The 19108-nt window shown below is 38.7% G+C and overlaps 1 protein-coding gene across 6 annotated transcripts in view; it reads left to right on the top strand.

Moving 5' to 3' along the window:
- LOC132829473 (protein Aster-B-like) overlaps positions 1 to 19108 on the top strand; it is a 599261-nt gene that overhangs the window by 514812 nt on the left and 65341 nt on the right. For 5 of the 6 annotated variants that reach the window (XM_060846670.1, XM_060846671.1, XM_060846665.1 and 2 more), the window contains 2 exons: positions 400 to 420; positions 8930 to 8953. In XM_060846670.1, the coding sequence (XP_060702653.1) occupies positions 400 to 420; positions 8930 to 8953 (45 nt within the window). The remainder of the gene's footprint in view (positions 1 to 399; positions 421 to 8929; positions 8954 to 19108) is intronic. The other variant, XM_060846666.1, reaches the window with a different exon arrangement.

The raw sequence follows: 19108 nt of genomic DNA, 5'->3' as shown, positions 1-19108 counted from the left end.
TAACAGATTTGCACTTAGCAGAACTCACCCTGGTGCTTGAAATAATATTTTCCCTATTTCTGAAATAGTTTGAAGGTTAATGGGCCTCTTTTGCTTTGACAGTAAGGGAGGAAATTTAAACTAATTTGCCAGTTGTCTCAGGATTGGGTAGAATGTTGTTTTACATCCAATCCAATATTGGTTCTCACTGTTTTAGATGGAGAGTAAAATTTGGTGGAATACAAAACCAGTGTCACATACAATCCTGTCAGCTTTCCAATAGCTGGGTTAGTTTGGAATTGCTTTGTTAGAGTGTACCAAATAGAACATGGTAATGTGTAAATTTTTCCCACCTTTTCCTTGAATGTTTTGTTTTCCACTACTGATATTTACATTTTTTTTTGCTTTGTTCTTTTACAGAAAAGCCAGAGCTGGTACAACGTAAGTCTATCTGTTTAATATCTATGTTTTCTTTGTGTTAATTGTCCATCAGACACAAATAATCCCACTTTAATGCTGTAGGTGTTTTTAGTCAACTATTTTTTACTTAATTGCACATGCTCTCAAATAATAAAAATACTTCAATATGAATTGAACATGCTGCATGAGTGAATAATTTAGATTTAATAAATTATGATGAAACGTCATTGAAAGGCCGATGACAAACTTAAGTTTCTATTTCCAGTTGTGTATGATACAAGACCTTTTGAATAAATTTGATGAAAGAAATCTTAAGCACGTGATGAGTTTGCAGAGTGTCAAGGTGCAGGTTCCAGTTGATGTCTGTATTCTGTAATACTTCTTTGTTATGTCAAGGCAAACTACATATTCAAAAAAGAAGCTTCATAGATTGACATTTTCCATTTCCCTTTTAGTAATAAGTACTTGAGTAAAACCTTAAAAGAGTATTATACTGATTATTATTGGACTTTAATTTACCATTGCAGGGACGGAAAAAGCACAAAATGTTAGTAACCATAAATACCTCAACTGAATTATCGATGCAAAGGGTGACCTTCATTCTCATCAATATATCTCCTATTTCCTTCACTGACTCAGTTTTCAAGTTGGGCTGCAGATGCACTAAAGTAGGACTTCTCATGAGCATTAATACACATGTTATTTGAGTCTCACTTGGGCTTCAGTTGAAGAGAATGACTTAATTTCTTTCACAACACAGATCAACTCATGTGAGCAGAAGATTTGGCTTTTGTTTAAGGACCTGCTTTATCACTGATTACTTTTTGTCTTCTCTGGAACAGTCGTGTTTTAGATATCCCCATCGTCCAGCTTCTGAGGTAGCTGTTAGTTATTAATCTTTACCACTATCCAGTAGTAAATGCTGAATCCTTTCAGTTAAGAACTTTTTTTTTCCTCCAATGATTTCTCGGAATGCATTTTATTCCTGAGTATCAGTGGTGCATGCTGAAATCATGCACTTATACTAACCTTGCCTTCTTGCATGCAGCAAGTAAATCGAATGCTTAAGATTTTTTTTGTCTTGAGCAGTGCATTATTGATTATATTAAGCTACAGTTATGCTTCATTACATATCAGATTACAATATTATAGAATATAATTTTATCACAAGATGGCTGAGAATAATTGCATTGCTCACCCTGTGCATGTTATACTAGTATTGCTATTGATAGAATGCACTCAGTATTTGCTTTCTGATATTGAAATAGTACTAGATGAGGGTATATTTTATGTGAAAAAAGAGTAATCCTGTAGAGGATATTCAGATTGCATGACTAGCCTTGTAACAAAAGGTAACTCAAGAAGCATGATAGTTGGGGAAAGTATTCTGTATTTCAATACTCATTGCATGTAATGGAATTTGATATCCAAGTATCTGAATTTGTCATAAAAACTGACAAGCAGTTTCAGAGGACAATGCATTGCCTGCCCTGACAATGTTTATAGATATTCTGTGTGAGGTTTACATGAAAATTGTGTTTAACGATGTAGAGTTCTTGTTGCCTTCTCAGAACAAATGGTAGGATATGTTTTGAAGCCACCTAGTGTCTGATCATTGCAAACCGCACCAATAAAATGGAGGATTGCTTTTTAAAATTGATTGCTGTAATTTTACGTCAAACTTTCATATCTACTGATGTTTTTCCTGTGTAGTTTGTAGGTAGGGTTACAGTTGGGCAGAATTCATGATTAAAGTTAATCAGGTGATTAGTGCTTGAGAAATAAAGTGTGTTTAGAGGACAGTTGTCATCCAATGTGTCTTGTATTTTGGAAAAAATTCTTTTTTGCATCTGTCCCGAGAGCTCCCAATTCCTCCATTCTCGTGGATTCAAACCAGATTAACGTTTATTTATTCAAACACCTTTCAGAGTCTGACAACCTAGAATTATAGAATCCCTACAGTGCAGGAAGAGGTCACTCTGGCCCATCCACTTCACCCCATCCCCGTAATCCCACATTTACCATAGATAATCCACATAGCCTGCACATCCCTGGACACTATGGATGATTTATCATTGTTAGTCCACCTAACCTGCACATTTTTGGACTGTGGGAGGAAACTGGAGCACCCAGAGGAAACCCATGCAGACATGAGGAGAATGTGAAACTCCATACAGTCACCCAAGTTTGGAATTAAACCTGGGACCCTGGTGCTGTGAGGCAGCAATGCTAACCACTGAGCCATCATGCCATCCTTTTTCAATTGTTCTCAAATTCCACTACATAGTTGCATTAATCTCTTCAAAATGTACGATACTGTCACAACATGGTGAGAGCAGCATGGCTTCTTCTGATTTTTATTCTTTCCCAAAAGAAGGTTTGCCAAAAACATTTTGTAACATGCTTGTTCCTTTTAATATTGGTGCACCACGTTCAGAAGGGCCAAGATCAAAAGGAATCAAATTTAAAATAGTCAGCAAAACAAATCTGCGGTGATATGGGATTTGAGAAGTGAATTGGTTTTTTTCTGTGTTGTTATAGCCTGAGGATTAGTAGAAACTTATTGAAAAGTAACTTTCAAGAGGGAAAAGGATAAATACTTCAAGGGAAATGGATAAATATTTCAAGGAAAATATTTGCAGGGCTATGGAAAAACAGCAAGGGAGCATGATTGATAGCAATTCTTTTGCAAGCAAAGTGGTCCAAATGGTTTCCTCCTTTGCTGTATTGTTCCTTGACTTAAATAACATGGAGACAAGCAACCGGTCTTAGACTGTCACATTTGATGCTGATTTTGTTTCATCCAATGGCCTGTTTCTGTATATCATCAGATGTATGAGATGGTTATATAACAATACAAAAACATATGTAATCTCTTTCTTCCCTTTGTCAAGTCCATTTTAATCATCAGTCTTTGGACAAAGCATATGTAAGAGGAAAATGGAAAGGATTCAGTGCATCTCTCCTCCAGGAGAATTAATAACTTAAAGAAATACATGTGTTCCAGGCGATTCTGAATTGCATGCTTTTTAAAACAAAATTATTGTGCATTTGCATGTGGACTCCTGTTACAGTGAGTAAGACAGCATTTCTTTATGTAAAAATAATTAACAGTAAAATTGGTTAACCTACTTTGAGGCTGTAAAGAAGTTGCTGTGATGGCAGATTGCAAAATTAGATGTTGTTCTGTTAAGAATATGGGGAGCAGAATATAACCCATGCTGTTATGTGGATTAATATGTAAGGCCATTTGAAAATTTTTCATCTCTAATTATCGTGGCACTAAAGATGTGCATTTCCAGTAATGGTTCAATCAGCAGCAACTTTGAACGTTCAAGCCTAATCCTAATTAATTTGCACTGTCACTCCCTCCAGCTCACCTTCTAAATTTAAACAACAGAGGGTTGCAAAACAGTATCATTCTAAGGCCTGACAAATGGCCGAAGTGGTTATTATTCTATTTTTTGTGAAAGATGATGTAAACACAGCATTTGGAAATGCACACATAAAAGTAGTAAGTTAAATTTATATTGACTCATACTTTATGAACTTGTTCATTTATATTTGAGTTAAGGTTTTTCAAGTATAGTTTTCTTCACTTGTATAATATACTGAGGTAGAAATTGACCATGAGATTCTAGCATTAAGTAAATTAATTCTGAGGTCAAGTATTCATTGACAGCAATGACATTTCAACCACATTTAGATGATATACAAGGGAGTTGCTTTTGATAATGAAAGGTTATTTTTAGATCCCTTATCTAACAAGTCATTGCTTCTGTTTTGGCTTGATGTTCAAGTCTCTACATAACAGAAGAATGCTTTCTTTTGTTTGTATTTCAAGTCTCCGTTTGATTCAGATTGTAAGAGGAGTAAATGTTGTTCTGTGATACTTTTAAATGCTGATTTAGTTTAAGTTAAACACTTGCATCGCTTTCTTTTAAGCTCATTCATTCAGAATGGTGCATTATCTATCTTGTCTCAAATTCCTACCATTAACTATTGGGAATGAAAGTGTGCCTGATTACCCAGCACTGATCTTTCACTGGATTAATTTCTCCTCCGACAAGTGCAAAAGTAACATAGCAGTGTTTCAAGAAAGAGCATAGTCTCATGCCAAAGGATTTATTTTCCAAAACGCTTACTTTCATTGGCAATGCATTAAGTATAGGAGTTGAAGTGTTACGTACAGGACGTCAGTTTGGCCTTTTTTAGAAATAATGCGTTCAATTCTGGTCTCCCTGCTATAGGAAAGATGTTGTTAAACTTTGAAAGGGTGCAGAAAAGATTTATAAGGATATTGCTGGGTCTGGAGGGTTTGAGCTACAGGGAGAGGCTGATTGGCTAGGCATTTTCCTTGAATCACTGGAGGCTAAGTGGTAACCTTATGGAGGTTTATAAAATCATGAGGGACCTGGATAGGGTAAATCGTCAAGGTCTTTTTCCCACGTTAGGAGAATCCAAACTAGGTTCAAGATAAGAGAGGAAAGCTTGAAGGGATTTAAGGGGTAACTTTTTTCACACAGAGGGTAGTGCATGTATAGAGTAAGCTACCAGAGGAAGTAATGGAGGCCAGTACAGTTACAACATTTAAAAAGCATCTGTGTGCGTACATGATTAGGAAGGGCTTAGAGGGATATGGGCCAAAAGCTGAAAAATGGATCTAGATTATTTTAGGTTATCTGGTCAGCGTGGACAAGTTGAACAATTATGTACATTTCAATGACTCTATAGTTACAGAATATATGAAGAAGTCTGATTTATACAAATCTCTTTTCTCCATCTCATCACATCTATTCCTGCAACTGCTCCACGGAAATTACATGAAAAATGTAAATCTAACTGAAAATTCAGATAGTGATACTAACATATCTCACTGTTTTGATTTAGGATTTATCTGCTGTTGAGGTGTGGAATCTTGTTGAGGTTGTGGGGAATTCATAAGCCAGCTGGAGAACCAGAAAGAGACCCTTGTTGCCCCTCCCAGGGAAGGCCCAATGAATCACATGCCAACCATGCATTGGCAAGGCCATCGACAGCCCTTCACCTGGAATGAAGGTGCTGGGGTGGAAGTCCTGCCCAGCAAATGTTAGGAGCCAAGCGGTGGCTGGCTGCTCTTGTTGTCAACAACACTGTGCAGAAGGCTATGGTGCTGCCAGAAGAGCCTTCTGACTCCCAAGTGTGTATTGGATCCAAGAGTAAGCTAAGCAGTGTCGGCAGGACGGAGATTGTAGGCTGGCATTTTGTCAGTTTAGTGTTGTGGAAAGAGAGAGGCAGGGAGGCCAGAAACAGGGACAAGGGTTAGCTCCAACCAAAGTTGACCAGTGTGGATAGCCCATAGCGACAGGCCCATGTGCAGCTGGGTTAATCACAGTGGCATTGAGCTGAGGCCCTAAAGTAATCCTTATTTGGCCATTTAAGAGACTCAATTGTCAAAGATTGAGAAGAGTCGATCACGGGTCTTCCTGTGGTAACTTATATCTGGTGAAATCAAGGAGTCCTTGAGGTTTGGGATTGCTATCACCCCACCTAATCAAATGTTCTTTCTGGCTGAAAGCTTGCCACTTTTGGGGAGCAGAAGATTGTGTGCCCAAGGTGACAATGCCAAGATTGTCATTGTTTTGGATTGATCCTGAAAAGTGTTCAGATTTTAAGCATGTGATTTAAAGTTTTCTTTTTCTTTTGTCAGTTTGCAACTTTCTGACTGCAGTAAGATAATAGATAGAAGAAATAGGAAATCCTGGCATTAGGTTAAACAGGCAGAAATGGGTACTGCAGATGCTGGAGATTAAAGTCAAGATTAGAATTGTGCTGGAAAAGCACAGCAAGTCAGGCAGGATCCTAGGAGCAGAACAATCGACGTTTCGGGCAAAAAGCCTGATGATTCCTGATGAAAGGCTTTTGCCTGAAATGTCGATTTTCTGATGCTGCCTGACCTGCTGTGCTTTTCCAGCACCACTCTAATCTTGACTTTAGGTTAAACACTTCACGTGGAAGCATGCTGGTTAAGCAGTAACATCTACCTCTAGGTGGCACTAAAGTATGAACTGACGAGATTCTGTGTTTGAATCTATTGAAACAGGAGGCAGCCATGCAACTTCAAGCTTTTTCAGATATTGAGGTTGATATAGATCATTGCTGACCAGCATTGCAATTCCATTTACCTACCTAAATTTCATGCTCTTGACACCTCTTGAAATGTCAACTAACCAAACATTTGCAGTCTGTTGGGGAGTGATTTCAAAATTTTTGTTATCCTTTGTATGCACAAATACTGACTGATCTATATCTAAATAGATTATTTTTCATTTTCATACTAAGTAGTCTTATTCCTGATTCTTCCACCAAAGGAAATACCCTCTAACTGAGCATAATAGTAGAAAGTGGTGGATGACTTTATGTTAGTTGTAGTTCTATTGTGATTATTCCTATGCCACTCCATAACTTAATAGCAATTTAGTATCTGCCCAAGCATTCAAAACACCTACTGAGTCAATCCGTAGTGAACCAGTCTATGTTTACCTTCATAGTTGACAATCATCAAATTCAATATTTCTTCATTTGATTTTGTGTTTACAGGAGCAAAGCAGATTGAATCTGTGCTTTGATTAGAATGAATTTTGAAGTCTCTGTCTAAACTCATACGTTAATTTAGTGTCATTTCTTTTCTAATTACAACTTCTTTTGGAATTCAGTAAAATTTACATTTCAACTTGGCTTTGTTTTTTTCCACTCCAATTCTTCTTTTTTCCTCTGCCCCTTGTGATCAGAGTTGGAACAGTACCACAGTGGCAAATGAAATAACTGCATGAAGGCCATCAACAAGTCACCCTTTATTTACATGTGCCTAGTACGTGACACACAAGCTCAGAGCTGGCTCCTAAAGTCAGCAGAACCTATGAGACTCTTTACATCAGCCAGGACTCTTCGATGGGACCAGGCTAACAGTCCCAATCAGGGAACCCATATTCAATGAGGCCCATCTGGCTGACCTCATTCCAATCACCACAGCAAGAGCTTGTTGCAATTCTGAACTTATTCATCAGTTTAGAGGTGTACTTATTGTCTTGCTATAGTTATTATATTGTTGGACTAATTTAGTGACTGTTCTCTGAGAGTTCATCAACACACTTGGAAAGATGCTTTGCTAAATCAGGGCAGGTTTTTATTTTCTTATTGCGTTACTTCTTGCTAATATGGAACCATTTTATTATCCACTGTAAGACTTTTTCTCTTCAACCCTTGTCTGTGTCACTGTTGCTGACAGCATGGTATTAGTTTGGGAATTCTTAGATTTGAATGAAAAGGTGAATTTCAATAGAAACTTGCCATCATCCCATAAGCTGTGTTCTGCCCTAGGCAGATCTGCAGTTAGAAAGTTTGCAGATGACACCAAAATTGGAGGCGTAGTGGACAGCGAAGAGGGTTACCTCAGATTACAACAGGCTCTGAACCAGATGGGCCAATGGGCTGAAAAGTGGCAGGTGGAGTTTAATTCAGATAAATGCGAGGTGCTGCATTTTGGGAAAGCAAATCTTAGCAGGACTTATACACTTAATGGTAAGGTCCTAGGGAGTGTTGCTGAACAAAGAGACCTTGGAGTGCAGGTTCGTAGCTCCTTGAAAGTGGAGTCGCAGGTAGATAGGATAGTGAAGAAGGCGTTTGGTGTGCTTTCCTTTATTGGTCAGAGTATTGAGTACAGGAGTTGGGAGGTCATGTTGCGGCTGTACAGGATATTGGTTAGGCCACTGTTGGAATACTGCGTGCAATTCTGGTCTCCTTCCTATCGGAAAGATGTTGTGAAACTTGAAAGGGTTCAGTAAAGATTTACAAGGATGTTGCCAGGGTTGGAGAATTTGAGCTATAGGGAGAGGCTGAACAGGCTGAGGCTGTTTTCCCTGGAGCGTTGGAGGCTGAAGGGTAACCTTATCGAGGTTTACAAAATTGTGAGGGACATGGATAGAATAAATAGGTAAAGTCTTTTCCCTGGGGTCAGGGAGTCCAGAACTAGGAGGCATAGGTTTATGGTGAGAGGCAAAAGATATAAAAGAGACCTAAGGAGCAACTTTTTCACGCAGAGGGTGGTACGTGTACGGAATAAGCTGCCAGAGGATGTGGTGGAGGCTGGTACAATTGCAACATTTAAGAGGCGTTTGGATGGGTATATGAATAGGAAGGGTTTGGAGGGATATGGGCCAGGTGCTGGCAGGTGGGACTAGATTAGATGGGGATATCTGGTCAGCATGAACAGGTTGGACCGAAGGGTCTGTTTCCATGCTGTACATCTCTATGACTATAACTCTAAGTGACATATAATAAGTTCTTCCCTCAATAAAATCTGCATTTCTTTGAGTATGCTCTCTGATTGTTTGCTGTCTCCATTAACAATTGCTTAGTGCAGTTTTATTATTCTTTGCTCCTTTTTAAATCTATCTAGACTTTGTTCTTAGTTTGAGTTATGCTGTATTGTTGTGAAACCATATCTGTCTTATGTTTCCTTTCTTTTCTCTCCTATAACATGTTCCGTTAGCATGAAAGACAGCACATCATGAGAGTAAGCATCATCTCTTTTTCTATTCATGTTGCATTAAGGCTATGCATTCTTGCATATTGGGAAAAAAAAACATTATTATAATGCACATAAATATGATGGAGAGCTTCAGATGATTGTTTTCCCTTCAAGTTTATAAATGTGTTGCTTCTGTTGTTTTGGAAGTGACAGTGTCTGAATTGTTTGTGAGAAAATGCTTTAGTTCAGATGATATCACATATGCTGAGTTGAATTCAACTACTTCATAATGTGATGTGATGCTAGAGATTAAGTATTATTCCCTTCACATGATCAACACTAATTTATTCATATTCCATCATGTACTGCATTTGTAATACAATAAATGAAGTGCTGATGATAATTGAAAGCAAAGCTGGAATATCATTGATTGAAGACTGGGAAAGAATATTGCTATTCTGCAGTATTCAACAATGCTGTCAACTAATTCAGAGAATTATATAACAAAAATATGTTCCAGTTCTAAAGCAAAGTAACAATGATTTTAAAGGCCTGTTATTGTTTTACAGTTGTTATTTTTCGTTGCATTATTAGGAAGCTAATTAATGCCTGACTTTGAAAGGGCCTTTATGAGATGGTAGTCATCATATTACAATAATTGGCAGTCATAAGTTGCTCTATTTATAAAATTATACTCATTCAATTATACTCCATATACACACGATTTAGTTGATTTTGTAGTATGTTGCATACTATATCATTAACAACTGAAACACAACATGAAACTTTTGTCGTAACTTTATATATGCATATAAAATAGCTTTTATGGATGATTGTGGCTTTTACTGTGGTGTTCCTTTATTTCCTGTGGATAATTTTGTTTTAGTTATATGATTTAGTGTTCACTGTGTTGACAAGTTGCTTTACAATTGTTCATATGATTGTCATAGTGACATGAAAGCATTCTTCCCCCTCCTCCCCCAGTTCACTGCCAACCTTTTCTCTGTCTTCAACACCGCACCACATGGCTTCACTGTATCTCAGAACTCACTAACACTCCACTTATATTTCTTGGAGCCAATAATTGAATGCAGTGAAATAGCTGCCTATAACACCCCCCCATGTCAATACTTTTCTTCTTTTGTCCTGTCAGCTATCATATACTTCTGATGTTCTCACTTGTTACTGTTGTTCTTCTCCTCCCACCATCTGAGCTCATACTGGCATGACATCCACAGCCTACTTTATTCCCTACCCCTAACCATTGCTTCTAAGCTACTGAAAAGAATCTTCACCATCCTGCCTTGCAGATGAGTCTGAAAGTAATGCACTGTTCACAATCAACTTTGTGAGCCATGGTTAGGACCGTAGAAGCCACAGACAAGCTACTGAATGCTGAATCCAAAATGCTGACTATGTCAAATGGGAATGATTAGCATCAGTATGTTGAGGAGTATCACAAAATTGAGTGCTGCATGCTTAATCTAAACCACGAAGCATAAAGAATCTTTTTCACAGCTAGTTCAGTTCCCCATTGGAGTCTGGGATTCGCTGATGTTTAAACATTATGCTTCCAGCTTGACTGCTCTTACATTCTAATACTCACATGAAAACCTAAAAAAAGTTACTTCACTCTGTTGTTATCCTATCTGTGGCTAGCAAACCACATATTCCCTGTGATGGCTGTAGAAATTTCCAATACTCAGGCTACTTTGAATTCATGATTTGAAGTTTGTATGAATTGGAGATGAATTGTTCAAATTATGAAGTGGTGAGCACCACTTCATGCCCAACAGCTACAAGTAGCTGAGTCACCTGTTCATCAGTACAATCAGCTGTACTTGTCAGAAAGTAGTTATTTCTAATTCAAGCTACCATGTAGTGTAAATTTAAATGAGAGAGCAGCACTCTGCAAAGTGGAATTATTTTTCTGCTTTTCTCAGTAGTGTTTGGTCACTTCACATGTTAATTATAGGGACATTGGAAAGTGAATGTGGTTAGAAATGTACTCCAAGGAAAAGTATGTAAAACTTACTGAGTACTAGTGGGGGAATAATACCAGTGGTATCAATGATATCTTTTTAGGACAGATGTAATTGTGTTTAACACTATGGAGAGTCAATATTGAACAAAATCCAGTTTATTCAGTTATATACGTATGTACAAATGGCCACAAGAGTGTGCTATTATGCTCCTTTTTCATGAAAATATTGCACCATGTTCACAATTCCACACAATTTATTTGCATCTCTTGTCTACTATTTGTTTACAAATCTAGTCACTGATTCCATATTAATAAAAGGACTCCAACTTTCAGAATTTGGGGAAGGACCTTGACCTGCCCTGGCCTGAAACTGAGCAAAATTTTTTTCTGGCAAGAACTTATTTTATCTTTGACTTTCAATTGAATGGTCCCTTTCATCACATATCAGTCTGAGTCAGGTCTGAACTAGTTTTAGGCACAAATAAGGGTGGCACAGTAGCTCAGTGGTTAGCACTGTTGTCTAATGTTGCCAGAGACCCAGGTTTGATTCCAGCCTTGAGAAACTGTCTGCATGGAGTTTGCACATTCTCCACATATCTGCATGGGTTTCCTTCGGGTGCTCTGGTTTCCTGTCAACAGTTCAGAAATATTCAGGTTAGATGGATTGGCAATGCTGCTTTGCCCATAGTGTCCAGGGATGTTTAGGAAAGCTAGGTTAGTCAAGAGAAATGCAGGGTTACAGAGATAGGGTAGGCAGGTGGGTTGCCCTTCGGAAGAGTGGTGTGGCCTTGACAGGCTGAATGGTCTGCTTCGATACTGTAGGATTCTATTAAAATGAACTTGCATTGGAATGACTGCTAGTATCTCATTGTATCCCAACTGCCCAATCATTAGCCTCTTTTTATTCTAACCAACTCCCATCATCCTCAAGACCCACTGATGGTAAAACATGATTTCAAGTACAAATGTAGCTGTTCTGCTGCCAATTGTCCTGACTCAATGTATGTAATGATCACATTTTTGCAACAGTTTGGGGACCACCTTTTGATTCAATTACTTCTTTTACTCCACTCCTTTCATAACTCCTTTTTTTTGTCTGGCTTGTTTTCTTTCAAAGGGTCAAAGGATTCTGGTCAGCGTAAGTGATTGACTGGAGGGTCAGTTGTGTTGATGCTCCGGTTAGACATAGTTCTAGTTTGTTCAGTGTTTGTTGGGTAAATGATTCAGATCTCTCCTAAATCTCCGACTCTAAATCCAAATAACCAACAGATGTCCCTATGTCAACCTCCTTGTCCACTTCATCCAATATTATGTGGACTATGATACCCTGTAAATTTTTATTGCGCACCCATGTGTTTCTTACTGGATGAATTTCAACAGATCCCAGTTACTCTGCTGGTTTTTCAATAACTGCTTGTGATGATTGCCATTCTCTCCAACTGCATTTTATAGAATCATACAATCCTTACAGTGTGGGAATAAGCCCTTCCTGGCTCGTTGGATGCTGCCTGAACTGCTGTGCTCTTCCAGCATCACTGATCCAGAATCTGGTTTCCAGCATCTGCAGTCATTATTTTTACCTCCGAAGAGTACCCTACCCAGACCCATTCCCCTCCCCTATTATCCTACATTTACCCTGACTAATGCACTTAACCTGCATATCCCTTCTCCATGTTCCTTCCTCTAATATGTTTTGGTAAGCTGTCCCTAATTACAGTGTACCTGTACACTTTGCATTCACAAATGGACAACTGTGTGTTCAATGTTGGCCAAAGCACCAGTAACAGGGCTTTGTAATTGTCTTTGGGGTTTTGGTTTATTCAGCTGCAGATGACTAGTGATTGTTAACACTGATTGCTCTCCAGTTGTGTTCCTCCATATCCATGGACAATGAATCAGAAATGAGAACCGAAAAGTTGTTTTCAGCCAGTGCAAAAACGTGCCTAATACTTCATTGTTTCTCTTTGCTGTTAGATTAGGTTGTGTTATTTTAAACCATTTTTAAGTCCCACATTTTCCAGTCAGTATCAGCACACCTTTTTCCAATATTGACTAGATGCAAAATTGCCAACTTACCTTTCTCTGTGTTTGGCTCATTTTCAAATGTGAGATATGTACAGTAATCCTCAGACAAAGCAACACAGGTGAGTGTGGGTCAGGGATAATCAGATGCTGTGTGAGAATTGACAGTCAGGTTGTGTCAGAGTCAAGGGAAAAGACGGAGGGTTAAGGGTCAACATGAGTGATTGGTTAGATTGTTGATTGTCCAGAGTTAGACATGGTTTTAGTTTGTTTAATATTTCTTTGCTTAATGAGTCAGATTTCTCCTAAGTCTCTGACTTGAACTCAGAGTTGGAGTCATTCATGTAGTGTTCCAAGGAGCTTAGGAATTATCCATTGGAAGTTGAAACTTCCTAGGCAATTCCTGCAGAGTCACTATGCCAGGACTTCCAACTTGTACATTTGGGTCTGTGTTCAGTATCCGTCAAGCCAGAGAGCAGAAGATCTGGGGTTCAGTTCTCCAATAAATTAACAAAAGGGATATTTGAAACATTTTTCAATTTTTGAGATGTGGTTTCAATTGCAAAAGACATTGAATTGAAGTTCTGACTAAGCTATATCCAGTAATGGTGTTTGCACACTGCAATGATGACTTTCCATGGCACTGACTGATCAGTGATTAACCATCCACTAAGTTCTGAGCAGCTGTGGCTGCAGCATGCTTCATTTCTGGATTTTTGTACTATTAAGAGCTTACTTCTCATATTAAACTGAAGAATAATGGAGATTGGAAAGGCCCCTTTTACAGAATTTTCCAGCTTGTCCACCTAACTGTGAGCACACTTAGTAATTACCTTAAAAATACGATTTCAGATCTGTATACATTCATATCACACAGTATCCGGTTATTTCTAAAACAGTTTATTATTTTACTTCTTTCTGATGGACATTATCATAACCAGTTAGTTTCATTGATGATACCATATTGTCAAGTCTGTCGGTGAAAAAGTGATGACAGTTCTTCATATATGCTGATCTTGAATGTAACAAAAACTGGCCAACAAATTTTTAAGAATTACAGTATTCACCAATAGGCTAAAATCTCAGAAGAATTCATGAGGGATCAAGGCACATTCTTTATTTTCTGGTTGACAGAAAAGATGCTTTAAAGTTGAAAATTCCAGTAACACTTTTCTCATTTCAGTAAAAGCATTCCAGACTAGTTGAAAAAAATACAATACACAAAATTGTGGATGACAGCTGCAGATCCTGGTAGCTGAAGTTTTGTACTCTGAAGTGGGCTTAAATTTGTCCTCAAACAGCTATTGGCTATACAATATAACCTTATTTGTTATGAGATCCTTCAATGTTCCTACAAAAATGTTCATTGATTCAATTTTCTCAGATTTTGTAAACAACATTGACATTCACTGTGAAGTAGGGGAACCTCGATTATCCGAACAAAATGGGCGGGCACTATTTTGTTCGGATAATCGATTATTGAGTTAATTGATTAAATGCCTTTCCTCTTGGGCTTGGAGTTTTTAAAACCTGCTCCCTGTTCAGGAGACTGCAGCCGCACACACAGTGCAAGCCCCTGCCCCCAACACCGTCCAACACTGCCCCTGGCCCCCAACGCTGCCCCGGCCCACTACACCGCCCCCTGACCCCAACCCCATCCAACGCCGCCCGCAGCCCCCAACACCGCCCCCCGACCCCAACTCTGTCCAACACCACCTCCGGCCACCAACATCACCCCCCAACCACAGCTTTCCAATTTCCTCCGAAATATCTTTATCTCATGGTCATATGTTCTAATCTTACATGGCTAAGTGTCAAATTTTATTTGATAGCATACCTGTGAAGCACGTTTCGAATGTTATACGGCAGTAATCAAGCGACATTAACATCTCTCTCTCATGCTGTAGAAGTATTGGCAATTGCTTGAAGAATTGTTTCAAATCAAATCAGGGATCTATCTGTGATTCACCACAAAGGGTAGAGATAGATAAATAAGTTGTTACTTTTTGCATCAAGCAAAAAACACTGTTCATTTTTTTCAAAATTATTAGTGTGGATTTTATTTGAATTTACGGTTAAAAAATTGTATCTCTGCCACTTGTTGCAATATCTCATCAGGTTTGGGTGTGCCAATAAACCATGCAACTAGAAGACTTACAAACAGTAATGAGCTATTTGGTATTCATGAAGCCTCTTCTGGTGCACTGTGTGCAGTTCTGGTCGCTCAGCCATAGGAAAGATGTTATTAAATTGAAGAGGGTTCAGAAAAGATGTATCAGGGTGTTGCTGAGAATGGCAGGTTTGAGTTATGAAAGTAGGAAGGAGAGACTGGGACTATTTTCACTGGAGTGTTGGAGTTTGAGAAGTAATGTTATAGAGATTTATAAAATCATGAGGGCAATGGATAAGGTGAATGGCAAGAGTCTTTTCCTTCAGGTGAGGAAGTTCAGAATGAAAAGAACTGTTCAAAAGGTGAGGAGTAGAAAGATTTAAAAGGACATTAGAGGTAACTTATTTACATTGAGAGTGGTTCATGTGTACAACAAACTGCCAGATGAAGTGGTAGATGCAGGTGCAGTTTCAACATTTGAATACTTACAGGAATAGGAAATGTTTGGAGGGGTGTGGGCCAAACACAGACAACTGGGACTAGTTTAGTTTGGGAATTTGGTCAGCATGGACTGGTTGGACTGAAAGATCTGTTTCTATGTTGTGTGACTCATGAGTCTGCCTCACCATCTGATCAAGGCTGATTTGTTTCTCCAACCTTCTCTTCTCCCTGTTCCCTTTGATACTCTTACTAATCAAAATGTATCTATCTCTGTCTTAAATGCACTCAATCACTTGGCCTGCACAACCTCTGCAGCAATGAATTCCATAGATTCACCATCCTCTGGCTGAAGAAATTCCTCCTGCAGTTCCTAAGAGTTGTTCCCACATTCTGAGGCCCTTGGATCCTAGTCTATCTTACGAATGAGAACGTCTTCCCAACATCCTCTCTATCTAGGCCTCAGTGAGATCCCCCCCTCATCCCTCTAAATTCCATCAAATACAGAACTAGAGTCCTCAACCATTCCTCACTTGACAAGACCCTCATCCCTGGGAACATTCTTGTGAACTTCTTTTTGATTTCCCATTTCCCCAAGATCAGCACATCCTTCCTTCGATATAGGACCCAAAACTGCTCACAATATTCCAAATGTGGTCTGCCCAGAGCCTTTTCCAGCTGCAGCAATGCATTCTGTTTTTGTATTCTAGCCTGAAGTAAATATATCAAGTCATAGAGCATATACAGCATGGAAACAGCATCGCTCCAACTCGTCCATGCCGAACAGATATCCTAACCCAATCTCATCCCACCTGCCAGCATCCAGCCCATACCCCTCCAAGCTCTTCCTATTCATATACCCATCCATCTGCCTTTTAAATGTTGTAATTGCACTAGCCTCCACCACTTCCTCTGGCAGCTCACTCCATACATGTAGCACCCTGTGTGTGAAAAAGTTGCCCTTTAGGTCCCTTTTATATCTTTCCCCTCTCACCCTAAACCTATGCCCTCTAGTTCTGGACTCACCCGCCCAGGGAAAAAGACCTTGTTTATTTTCCCAGCCATCCCCCTCATGATTTTATAAGCCTCTATAACGTCACCCCTCAGCCTCCGACGCTCCAGGGAAAACAGCTCTAACCTATTCAACCTCTCCCTGTAGCTCAAATCATTCAACATTGGCAACATTTTTGTAAATCCTTTCTGAATCCTTTCATGTTTCCCAACATCCTTCCGATAGTAGGGAGACCAGAATTGCACACAATGTTCCAAAAGTGGCCTAATAAATGTCCTGTACAGCCACAACATGACCTCCCAAACAGGAAGAATAAAGAGACCTAGACACAGCTTCAATTGATGGGTTGCCTCTGCGGGCCAAGTGGTTAGCATTGGATCAGTGTTATCACATGCACCCATGTATCTGGATGCAATGTGCTCCACACTAACTAATAGACACAATTGGTGTGAACTTGCATTTCTAATCAGGGTTGTGCTGACATTTATGAGGATGGGATATTCAACATGATGAGATGTGAAAGCAGTGTATTAGATTATTATGCCGCATCCTGTGATTATGGGCACAACTCAATTACACTTAAAATTCCATGATCTTTAGTTTTTTTTATAGATCTACTTTAGAATATGTTACAATAAACAAATGGTTGACTACAGATCACAGTACTAACTTAAGTGTTTTGACAGGTTTTCAATGAAATCTTTGTGCACACAGGAGTTGATATTTACTCGTGAAAAATTCACCATTAGCCCAGTCAATGGCCAGATGTGTCTGCACATGTGAGTTCATTACTCGGGTAGGGAACATAGTGCTGACAAATTAAGTAACTTCTTAGAATGTTTTTGAAATCCTGTGAATCTAGCGTAGAGGTGGCAAGATCAAGCTTGACAGCCATCAGTAAGTTGTTTGAATTGCAGTCTCCATAAGGAATTTGAAATGAGTTGAAAAAAAGTTGTTTGATTCAACTGGGAATGGTGAGTTCCAAGAATAAGATATATCTACTTGGAGTTTGAATTTACTCAAATTCACTTGGGATTGTAATAAAACATTTTAGTTGTGTATATGAATTGCCAGAAAAAATAAAATATTTCCATCTGTGTGTGCTGATTTAGGTTTAAGAAACTATTAGCTGCTAGCAGTGGTAAACCATGTAGTACTATCCTAACATCATAATCTATGTTGTGCCCACCAAACAGTTCACAGTTGAATTGAAATGAATACATAGTTTTCTGCTTGTTACTTTGTGACTTGCTGAGTGTTTCTGCTATTTTTTTTACAGAATGAGACCACGTGGCATGGCATAATTACAATATTTGAGGGAAGCTGAAGTAAAAGTCAACATTTATTTCTTTGAATTAAAGAAAAAAGATTTTTCAAGTGTTGGGTAGAAATAAAACAATGAGCTGATTTTTCAACATGTCCTGATGTTGGGATTTTCTGCTCAAATTGCCATATCAGGTTGTGTTTCACAGTTGGATAAAGACAGCAGCTGAAAGTTAATATAAATCTAAGGTGCTCTTTTTAATTTCAGCATTTTTTGAGTTGAAATCTAAGCTTTGGGTCTATGCACAAAGAAACATTTAAGTAATTCACAGGAAGTGTTGCCTCCTGTAGACAGCATGCAACATAAATTAGAGAATTGCTTTGTGCATTTAGTAGAATGAAAGCCAGGAATGGATTTAGAACTGGAATAATAAAAATTAATATTGTGAAAGAAGAATATACACTCGGCAACTTGCTGAGATAGAGCAGCAATAGTTGGGCAAAATACAGGCTTAGGATACTAAGTGGCAAGTAACATGCACATCAGCAAAGTGCTAGGATTTGACCATTTGTAACAAGAGAATGTAACCACCACCACCTCTTGATATTCAATGGCATAACTATCACCAAATTCACCACAATCAATATCTTGGAGTGTGGGTGGTTACTATGGACCAGAAATTTTAACTAGGGCAATTGTATGATACTGTGGCTACAGGAACCGGTCAAAAGCTGGGATGCAGCAGTAATTAACTTTCTGACTCTTCATGATTTCATCAAAATCTTAGCATCTTTACTCTGAAATTCTTTGAGGATTTAATCTTAAAAGAAAAGAAAGGGCTGTGCTGCTCCCGCTTTTAGAAGTAACCAGAGGAGTGTTTGATCATCATCATCTTACTAATGGTACTGTTTAATCTAGAGAAACTTGGAACAAGGACATAAAGGTAATGGCAATGGTAACAGAGGAGGAAACTGCCGCTAGAGAGTTCAAAACTAGTAAGGAAGAAGCCTTATTAACAAGGCACCATGACCGGCTACAATACATCCAAGGATTTTGAAGCAAGTGAGGGTAGAAATTGTGGGGCACTTTCAAACTTCCCTGGATTGGTGGGTAAGGTGTCAGAATCCTGGAGAATCACAAATGTATGTCCTTGGTCAAGAACATTTTTCAGGATGATCTCAGCAAATGCAGACCAATCAGTTTAACTTCAGTCATGGGGAAGCTTCCAGATACATTTATTTGAATTAGTAATCACATGGAAAATGGTGGGTCAATTATGAAGAGTCACAATAGATTTCTGAAGGCAAATCATGTTCAGCAACTTGCTAGAGTTATTATGAAGAAGTAACCTGAAAGGTTCAATGTGGGTA

This window comes from Hemiscyllium ocellatum, chromosome 29 (genome assembly GCF_020745735.1).
Source record: "Hemiscyllium ocellatum isolate sHemOce1 chromosome 29, sHemOce1.pat.X.cur, whole genome shotgun sequence".
Classification (NCBI taxonomy): domain Eukaryota; kingdom Metazoa; phylum Chordata; class Chondrichthyes; order Orectolobiformes; family Hemiscylliidae; genus Hemiscyllium; species Hemiscyllium ocellatum.
The sequence above is the reverse complement of the archived record's forward strand: the minus strand, read 5'-3'. Positions and strand labels throughout refer to the sequence as shown.